Genomic DNA, 10,332 nt, shown 5'->3' with positions numbered 1-10,332 from the left:
CGCAAATGCCAGCGGGAGCCAGATGGAATTTTGTTGTGTTTGTTTTGAATTCCTGTAAAAAGTTAAGCTCAGGCCCTGGCAGGCGTGGCTCAGTGGTTAGAGAGGCAGTCCACTCACGGCAGGGTCTCGGGTTTGGTTCCCAGTCAAGGGCACGTACCTGGGTCGCAGGCTCAAACCTCAGCCCTGATAAGGGCACAAGCAGGAGGCAACCAATCGATGTTTCTCTCTCTTTCTCTCCCCCTCACGCCCTTCCACTCTCTTTAAAAATCAATGGAAAAAATATCCTCGGGTGAGGATTAACATCAACAACGAAAGTTAAGCTCAGGTCCCCCAGGAACACGAGTGCCCCCACTTAGGGGCCCGGCTGTCTGGAGGCACGCGGGAGCTGCTGAACTAAACCCACCGGCTGGACTGCGAGTGGAGTCTGCCTGCTGGGTTGGAGGACTTTCCTGGACTGTCAGAGCAAAGAGGCGAGGAACACGTCTCCTGGACAAGTGAAGGAGGGAAGAGTGGATGCAGGTGAACCATCCACAAAGGAGCTCGGGTCTTAAGGACCACAGAGGGACCGTGAGAGGCCCTGAGTGACATCTGAGTGCAAGGACCCAGAGACAGCTGCGGGCACAGTGCGGTGTCACTGGTGCTGTCACCCGTCCCCACCGCTGCTCACCTGCAGCACCTGGGCACTGTTACCCTGGACAGCGTAGTGGAAGGCCGTCTCCCCGTTGTTGTCGGTGACGTCCACCTGGGCATGGCAGTACTGCACCAGCTCCGCCAGGATCTCCGCATCCCCCTTGCGGCAGGCCAGGTGCAGGGGTGTGCAGCCCTCCTGACTCTCCGTGCTGTTGGCACAGCTGTGGGGGTGGGCAGACAGGTGAGTGGACACGGCACGAGATGGGCAGGGCACTGAGAAACCCAAGTGCAGAAGAGGGAAGTGGGCTAGGAGCTCAGGAGCACTCATGCCACGCTCCAGCTGGCCGGTTCAAACTCGGGGCTAAGCCACGATTTACTTGTATCTCAAGGAATTTGTATCCGTTTTTAGTGCCAGTTGCACATCTGTATAGATGTGCCCCAGGGCCACACCAGCCTGAAGTGGGCAGTGGGGTGGCACAGAAAGGGTTGCAAGCCTGGACCAGGTGGCTAGTTGGTTGCAGTGTCGTCCTGTACATCAAACGCCCCAGTCGGGGTGGGTATAGGAGGCAACAGATAGATCTCTCTCTCTCTCTCTCTCTCTCTCTTCCCTCTCTCATCAATAAACATAGCCTCTGGTGAAGATTTTTAAAAAAAGGTCGCTTACCCGGGGTACTTATATGCACATATGGACACAGACAATAGAGTGATGAAGGCCTGGGAGGGGAGGGGGTCAATGGGAAAAAAGCCAAACAAACTAAGGGCACATCTGTAATACTTTCAACAATAGAGAAAACATTAAAAAAAATTTTAATTAAATAAATAAGTAAAAAGGGTCGCAGAAGGCAGAAATCTAACAATGGGCAATTCTCTTAACTGTCCTGGGCTTCACTATCTTTATTTACAAAAAAGTAACAACAATCCCTGCCGTGCCTGCCCTAGGAAATGGCCAGGCCTGCGAGGTTAAATGCCATGATGGTCAAGAACAGGCCTGTCACCTGGGAAGGGCAGCCAGGAGCTTTGAGCTGAGCAGAGGAGGTGTGGCCACCTCAGGGCAGGACTGTGACCATGATGCACATCTGGCTGAGTGGGTGTGAGTCAGTGGTCCGGCTTCCGAGGGGCAGCCACCAGACCCTTGGAAGGAGCCACCCAGGACCTGCAGCCCCCGCAGCCCCCTCCAGCTGAGCGACCTGCCCAGGCCACATAACCTCTCACTGGTGACAACGCTTCATGGGGGTGTTGGGGAAATTCCAGTTCGAGGTGGGTATAAAACAGCTACCATGGGCCTGCACCCAGTGGGTGCTCCAGAAATGTTACATTTTCCCCTCTGACTGTAGCCAGCATCTCTAGGCTCTAACCCAGAGGCAACGCTGCCCCTTTTAAGGCAAAGGTTCTGGGCAACCTTTGAGTTTACGGAGAACTGAAGCAGGAGGGAGATTCCCTGAGGCCCCATCCTGCCAACATCCCAAGGGTCCAGCCCTGCTGCCCCGCCCGGCAAGGCCCCACCCACCTGATGATGCGGCTGTGATGGAAGCACTCGCGGATGCCCAGCTCCACCGCCAGGTGGGCCACCGACCAGCTGGGGTGGCTGCGGATGAGGTCGGTCAGCTGCTGCAGGACGTCCACCTGCAGGATGTGGGCGGAGCTCTCGTAGAAGGGCGGCAGCAGGGAGGAATACTGCTGGAAGGTCACCAGGGCCTCGGCCTCCGTCTCCAGCTGGAAGAGTCTGAGGAGCCAGGACCGAGGAGGGAGACAGAAATGAGCCGAGGACCCTCGGCCCACCCCCCTCGGGAATCAGACGCCCTGGGTCCTCACAAACAGGACACTGCCTGCCTCCCAGGGTGCACTGACCCGCTGCAGCCGGACTCCCAGCCCCGCCCCACACCCCTAAATGGAGTTGGGACTTGCTTTTTATTTGAAAATATTTCCTTCTCTCTTTTTTTAAAGTATCATCATGTGGTGCTTTTAGATTTTACTTTACCCACTTTCTAATTTGACTGTCCGGTCTGACAGCCCCAGGCCTCCAGTGCCCAGCCCCTCCACACAGTAGGAAGTAAACATGTTATTTAACCCAAATGCCCAGCGGTAGAATGTTACATAAATTGTGTACATCTATGTGGTGGAACATTACGCAGCCGTGAAAGTCAGATATTTAAAGAACAGGGAAGAGTCATTTTACAATGCTAAATCTAAAAGCAGGATACGCATTTTGTATGACACGTGATCTACGCTGTATTTAAAAGACTGAAAGGAAATGTCAGAGTGTGTATGATAGCGTAACAACGTAAACGTTCTTTATCCATTTCTGTACAATGAGTTGAAATTATTTTTACAACCAGGAAAAACGTTTTATTCATGAAAAAGAATATATGTCACGCGAGGACATGCTTAGGGAGGAAGGGGGAGGCAGGGAGAGAAACATGGATTGGTTCCTTTCCATGGGCTCCCGGCTGGGGATCAAACCCACAATCCAGGCCTGTGCCCTGACCCGGAATTGAACCGATGACCTTTTGGAACACAGGGCGACCGAAGCTAAAGCAACTGAGCCACTCCAGCTGGGGAGAGTTTGGTTCACTTCTAAAAAGTAGAGTTTGAGTCCGGGTCTGCTGTTCTCCTAAAACAAGTCCTTTCCTCTCTGAAACGAGACTGACTGCACCTGCCCCACCTACCTCACCGAGGTGCTGTGAGGACCAGCTGAGACAGTAACGGAAAAACACTTTAAAAGCTGAAGTAATTACCCGTCGATGATGGAGGCTTGAAGGTCTGACCAGGGCTGTGAGCACACCAGGGGTTTCCCACACACCCGCACAAGCCCCGCAGCCAGCCGGGGCCCAGGGCCAGAGAGGGGGCTCGGAGCGCCAGCCTGTTCTTTCCCAGGGACAACGATCGATGGCTTAGCAAATACCTACTGACAGGCTGACCTGCGCTCAAAGCTGTCCTAAATGGAGGGTAAATGAAGGAACAAAACAGACAACAGCCCTGCCCTACCCTGCCGGAGCCCACATTCTCATGGGAGAGATCAACAGAATGAGCAAGGTGAAATCCAAATAAGGAATATGAGAAACAGACTGCCTGGCAGTAAGTGCCATAGCGCCTGGCCGGTGTTGCTCAGTGCTTGAGTGCCGACCTATGAACCAAGAGGTCATGGGTTCGATTCCCAGTCAGGGCACATGCCTGAGTTGTGGGCTCCATCCCCAGTGTGGGGTGTGCAGGAGGCAGCCAATCAACGATTCTCTCATCATTGATGTTTCTCTCTCTCTCTCCCTCTCCCTTCCTCTCTGAAATCAATATATACTAGTACGTGTGTGTGCGCGCGCGCGTGCGCGCGTGCGCGTGTATGTATGTATTTTTAAAAGTGCTATAGAAAAACAAAGTAGGACAGGGGGATATGGAAGGGCCATTCCTCATTCTCCATGGCTGGTTTTTGCTTCATCTCACCAACCTCTCAATGCTGGAGTGCTCCACGTGGAATTCTGCTGTGGTGTCAGGTATGATGACGACTGGAATTGGTCACTGGGTTTGGCATGATTGAGGCACGAGTGACCTTGACAAGAGCACTTTTGGTGGAGTGTGGGAACCAAAGCCCCATTAGCATGGGTTTAAGGACGAATGGGATGTGAGGAACTGGAGACAGCAAACACAGACAATGTGGGGTTTTCCGCAGAGGGTGCAACTAAAGGCTCCTAACGGGAAAGTGCAAGCCGGCTTTGCAATGCTGATAGGAATGGCCCAAAAGAAAATGGGGTCTCTCTGAGGACTTGCACTTCCGTCATAGCAGAGGTCATGCGAACCAGGTCACCAGCTGGGACAACCAGAACGGCCAGACAAAATATAAAAGGCATCAGCGTGAGGTGCCGGATACCTAGTCAGACAGCGAAGAACTGCTGGGCGGGCAGGGATGAAGGAAAGCCAGGACGTGAGCCTGCTGTTTAGGCTGCTGTTACTCGAGAGGCTCGAGGGACAGCGGCAGCATCAACAACCTCACAGGCTCCGGGGACAGGGACTGGAGGCCAGGGTCTGCAGGCAGAGCCCTGGTGACCGCCTCTTACTGTGGGCTGGGGTCCTGAAAGCCTTCACAAGGGCATGATGGCTCAGCCTCAAATAACTCGTTCCAGAAACTGGACTGAGCGTGGTCCCAGGTACCTGGGAGACACAAGCATAAAGGAAACCTCAAACTCGGCTTCAGATGATCCCTACAGCACTGTTCAAATCCAAAGTCTGGCACAATCACAACTCACAGGCCCATGAGGAGATACGACAAAATAAAGGAAACCCAACAGAAACGGATCTGTAAGCGAAAGGCTGCCCATGTTAGAGTTATCTGATACAGACTTTAAAATAACTGGGACAATACTCAAGAGGATAAAATGGAAGACTTACAATTTTGGCGAAGAACTTTAAACTATAAAAAAAATAACCAAGTGGAAATTATAAAATTTTAAAAATGCAACTGTCAAAATGAAGAAAATGGCTAGGTATAACAGCAAATTAGACAATGCTGAGATAAAATTAGTGGATAGGAACTAGGTCAGAAAAGAACGAATAGAATAAAGCATGGAAAGTCCAAAGATGGGAAAATACAGGAAAGTAGATAAAAGATGTAGAATATATAGTGAAAAGATCTAATATACATAATAAGTAGAGCCACAAAAACAGGAGAGAGAGAGAATTGGACAGAAACCATATGTGAAGAGTTAACAACTGTGAACTTTCCAAAATTGATGAAAAACACTGATTTAAAATACCTTCTGAGCCCGCCTCCACCAAAAAGAAAAGCAGAAGGGGAAGGGGAAGAAGTCTACACTTAAGGACTTTGTAGCGGTTTAGAACATGGCTCAAAATCCTTCGACACTCCTCCCACTGGGAGGGAATTCGTGCCTCTTTACCCTTTAATCTGGCTCTGTAGCTGCTTTACTACTAGAATGTGGCGGAAGGGGTACTGTCCTAGTTTCTGGACCAAGGCCTTAAGGGACCGGAAGCTTCTACCTCTTTTCTCTTGGGATCCCGCCATCACGCCCCAGGGAAGCTGAGCGCCCATGGAGGTGACTGTAGGTCCTGGACCCTCGGCCCCGGATGAACTTCCAGCCAACAGCCAGTACCAACTTGGCCAATTGTGAGTGAGTCATTTTAACAGTAGGCCTTGCAGTCAAGCCGCCCCAGCTGATGCTGTGTAGACTAGAGCTGAGCCTTTCACACTGAGCTCCACTCAAATTACAGATTTGTGAGCTAAATAATTGATACTGTTTTCAACCACCACATTTTGGAGTAGTTTGTTGCATAGCAATACCAGAGAATGACATATATTGGTGAACATACTGTAACATAGCAATAACTGACACATATACCCTACTACCACTGCTCAAAATGCAAAGAGAAAATATTAAAAACAGCAGAGGAGGTCATCTTCAAAGGATAACCGGTACACTGACAGCTGGCATCTCAACAATGGAAGCCAGCGACAATGGAACGACAGCCTGAAAGAGCTGAAAGAAAAAAACACCAAAGAGAATTCCATAGCCAGAAAGCAGACAAACACAAAACCTACAGGTATGAAACTGAAATTAAAACATTTCACTAGTCAGCCTGGCCGGTGTGGCTCAGTGGTTGAGCATCAATCTATGAACCAGGAAGTCACGATTCAATTCCCAGTCAGGACTCATGCCCGGGTAGTGGGCTCAATCCCCAGTGTGGGGTGTGCAGGAGGCAGCCAATCAGTAATTCCCACCATTCATGTTTCTATGTCCTTCCCCCGTCCCTTCCTCTCTGAAATCAATAAAAATATTTTTAAAACCGCCAAAAAGCAAAAACATTTCACTAGTCAGAGAGAGAGAGACTGAAACTGTCATTAGCAAACCTAAACAAATGGAAATATAAAATTATTTTCATAAAGTAGAAGGAACCTTATCCCAGGTGAATGATCAACAATAAGGATGCTGGGGGAAAAATGAAGCCCATGAAAATGGTATATTTATAGGCAAATCTAAATGAATATTGACAATGTAATGCCTTAGTGTGCTTAAAATAAGAGTATTAATAAGAAAAAAGAACATGGCATGGACGCCTGGAGGAGGATAAATGCAGTGAAAGGGTTCCCAGGCCTGGAAGATTCTAGAGTACCAATTATACTTCAGTAAGGCCAAGGATGTGCGTTACAATCTCTAGGGTTCTATCAAGAACTGTGGACGGTTTCAGATTTTGCCCTAGTTGCAAACTAACAAGTTAGCCTGACACAGTTTCATGGATGCTGGCAGGAGACACAAGATTCCTGGATCAAAGACAAAGGGCAATTTATTACTCACAGCAACAGCAGGAGCCAGAGTATCAGCATTTGTGCCAATTCCCTGGGATCCAGTTCCCACAGGGTGACATGAAGAGGGTCAGGTGACACCTGCTCATGTTGCATCAGAGGAGAGAAAACCTGAGTGCAGGGAACTGGAATCTTCTATAATTGTCAGTGAGAAATCTGTTTAAGCTTTGCTCTGGAGGAAGATATTGTCTTTATTACACAGGAGAGCAGGCAAGCCGGCCCTCTGCTCTGGAGAAAGGCCCTATCTCTGCCTTCCAAGGCTGCTCACTGCAGACATCCTTGTATAGACAGCCCGAGCAAAGGCAACCAGCGTCTCTGTTCACAAGATGTAGAGAAACGCAAGACACCCATAGAGAACTGTCTCTTAACAGTTATCACTAAAAGACAACAGAGTGTATAACTTATAAACTAACAGAGAGGGAAAATGGAATAATTAGAAAACAATCATGAACTGCAAAAGCATTATGGTAAGTGGGGGGAAAAGTAAAACTCCTGTGACTACACGCTGCATGATTAAAAGGTAAAACTAGCCCAGCCAGTGTGGCTCAGTGGTTGAGCGTCGACCTATAAACCAGGAGGTCACGGTTCAATTCCAGGTCAGGGCACATGCCCAGGTTTCAGCCTCAATCCTCAGTGTGGCCCATACAAGAAGCAGCTGATGATGTTTCTCTCTCTCTCTCTTTACAGCCAATCAATGATTATCTCATCATTGATGCTTCTCTTTCTCTTTCCCTTTCCCTTCCTCTCTGAAATCATATATATATATGACACAAACCCCTAACAAATCTGAACAAGAAATACAGAAAATACAAAGTACCATCTCTTCAGAGCCTTCAGATACTAAAAAGAAAACAGGTTATCATGAACAACTTTATGCCAATGAATTTGACAACTTAAAGTGGACAAATTTCTTGAAAACACAGCATAGTAAAACTGACACAAGAAGAAAGAGAAAATCTGTTAGTCCTATATCTGTTAAAGAAATTGAATACAGCCCTAGCCAGTTTGGCTTAGTGGATAGAATGTCAGCCCGAGGATGGAAGGGTCCCGGGTTTGATTCGGGTCAAGGGCCCAGGTTGTGGGCTCAATCCCAGCAGGGGGTGTGCAAGAGGTAGCCAATGGATGATTCTTTTTTAAAAAAAATATATTTTATTGATTTTTTACAGAGAGGAAGGGAGAGAGATAGAGAGTTAGAAACATCGATGAGAGAGAAACATCGATCAGCTGCCTCCTGCACATCTCCTACTGGGGATGTGCCCGCAATCCAGGTACATGCCCTTGACCGGAATCGAACCTGGGACCCTCCAGCCAGCCGACGCTCTATCCACCGAGCCAAACCAGTTTCGGCGATGGGTGATTCTTTCTCATCACTGATGTTTCAATGTCTGTCTCCCTCTCCCTTTCTCTTTGAAATAAAGAAAAACATACAAAAGAAAGAGAAATTGAATACATACTATATTTTAAAAACTTCCCACAAAGAAAACTCCAAGCTCAGATGGCTTCACTCATGAATTCTTCTAGACATTTAAAAAAGAAATACCAGTCCTAAACAATTTTCAGAAAATGGGAGGATTACTTATCAACTCTTTTTATTAGTCTAGCATAAAGCTGACACTGAAAACTGATTAAATATTTCTTAAAAAGAAAATTATAGGACAATATGTCTCATAAATATGTATAGGAAGTGCCTGTGGGGAAAGTAGAGTTGAGAAAGATGTTCTTTAAAGCACATTTGTATAGCAATGGAAAATGTCCAGTAAAGAGGGGGAACTGTGTAGGAGAGGAAAGATGACAGGGGGATGCCTTCAATGAGACCCATGAGCGAAGCATCTCTAGCCGAAACAAACAAGGAAGGCCCAGCACATGGGTGCAGATGGGGCAGACGGGGTACAGGGAGCTTATGGTACTTCTCTTCTGGTTGTTTATTTTCTCAGTGAGGCAGATGCCAGGCCGTCCGTGGGGGTGAGCATGAGGAGGGGCTGGAGGTAGAGGAGAGGACAGGTATGCCGTCCAGGAGAGCCGGACAGGGATGACCCTGAGAAATGCCGGGCTGCCAACAGGATGACAGGTCACTTGGAGCTGATGTCATGATTTGGGGTGGGACCAGTGGGTGTGGAAGGGTGTTCCGTCAGCCATGGTGGAGAGAACGGGACTGAACTCCTGTCGGGGCTGTGCCCAGCAAACACAATGGAGAGAGAGAGCTACAGGAAAGCGGAGAGTATGTGCAAGGGTGTGACTGTGAGGATGGCCATGGCGTTGAGCGGTAGGAAGCAAGGTCTACAGAAGGGATGGGAAGAGGTTTCCTGGCAGGCAGCTGCACAGCAGTCCAGGCGCAGAAGCACCGCGGGCTCGAGAGCCAGCCCCCTTCTGCGAAGCGGAGATCACGTGTCACGTGCCTTGGGGTGAGAGGCCTGCTTCTGCTGGGATGCCAGTGAGGGCGGGCAGGTTTCATCAAATAGCATATGCCACAGTCAACGTCACGGTCAATGATTAATTCGTACCAGGAACACAGTATGGACGTTATCACAATGTACACAGCAATGCGACAAGCGACTGCCCGGGGCTCACAGCGGAAGAGCCAGGGCCCTGGACCATATGTCAGGCCGGGGTCCAGGATGGGCCCAGGTGAGCTGAGCCCCTCCCAGCTCACCACCCTGCCAGGTGGCTCTGGTGAAAGGAAAGGAAGAGGTGGGCTCTGGAGGCAGAATGCCTGGGTCTGAATCCCATTTTGCTACTGACTAGCCACGTGACCTTGGGCAAGTTACTTAACTTCTCTGGGCTGCGTTTCCTCCCCTGTAAGACAGGGTCATAACCCCGCCGCTGGGACTGCTGCGAGGATAAGGGAGTTAACACTGAGCGAGTCCTCTCACATGGGACGCGCTAATAAACCACAGATACCATTATTGCAGCTGCTGCCATCTGCAGCAGCCAGGGTCCAATCTCTCCACCCAGCAGGGGTGATGTGGACTCACAGGCCTTAGGCAACAAACCTGGGGATTCCCAAGTCCCCGATTCCCTTCATCATCCTAAAGCTATGTCTGCCAGCTCCCAGCAGCTACCGGACTGCAGGAACACCTCCACCTGCGCCAGGCTGGAAGCAGGACTCTGACATCTCTCTCACACACCTTCCTGCAGTTCAAAGCCCCCCAGACAAGTACAGGAGGAGACATGTACAGAACAGAGTCTCATCCAGCAGGGTGCGGCTCAGTGGTTGAGCTGCAACCCAGAAACCAAGAGGTCACTGGTTCGATTCCGGCTGCGGGCTCTATGCCCAGTAGGGGGTGTGCAGGAGCAGCCAGCTGATGATTCTCCCTCATCATTGATGTTTCTAGCTCCTCCTCCCTTCCTCTCTGAAATCAATTTTTTTTTTTTTCTGAAAAGCAAAAACCTGGGGCTTG

At 49.5% G+C, this 10,332-nt stretch overlaps 1 protein-coding gene across 4 annotated transcripts in view; it reads right to left on the bottom strand.

Moving 5' to 3' along the window:
- PLA2G6 (phospholipase A2 group VI) overlaps positions 1–10,332 on the bottom strand; it is a 41,587-nt gene that overhangs the window by 19,039 nt on the left and 12,216 nt on the right. For all 4 annotated transcript variants that reach the window (XM_006757411.2, XM_006757412.2, XM_015559844.1 and 1 more), the window contains 2 exons: positions 2,138–2,353; positions 668–851 (listed from right to left, as the gene is read on the bottom strand). In XM_006757411.2, the coding sequence (XP_006757474.1) occupies positions 668–851; positions 2,138–2,353 (400 nt within the window). The remainder of the gene's footprint in view (positions 1–667; positions 852–2,137; positions 2,354–10,332) is intronic.

Source organism: Myotis davidii, unplaced genomic scaffold (genome assembly GCF_000327345.1).
Source record: "Myotis davidii unplaced genomic scaffold, ASM32734v1 scaffold514, whole genome shotgun sequence".
In the NCBI taxonomy this organism is placed as follows: domain Eukaryota; kingdom Metazoa; phylum Chordata; class Mammalia; order Chiroptera; family Vespertilionidae; genus Myotis; species Myotis davidii.
The sequence above is the reverse complement of the archived record's forward strand: the minus strand, read 5'-3'. Positions and strand labels throughout refer to the sequence as shown.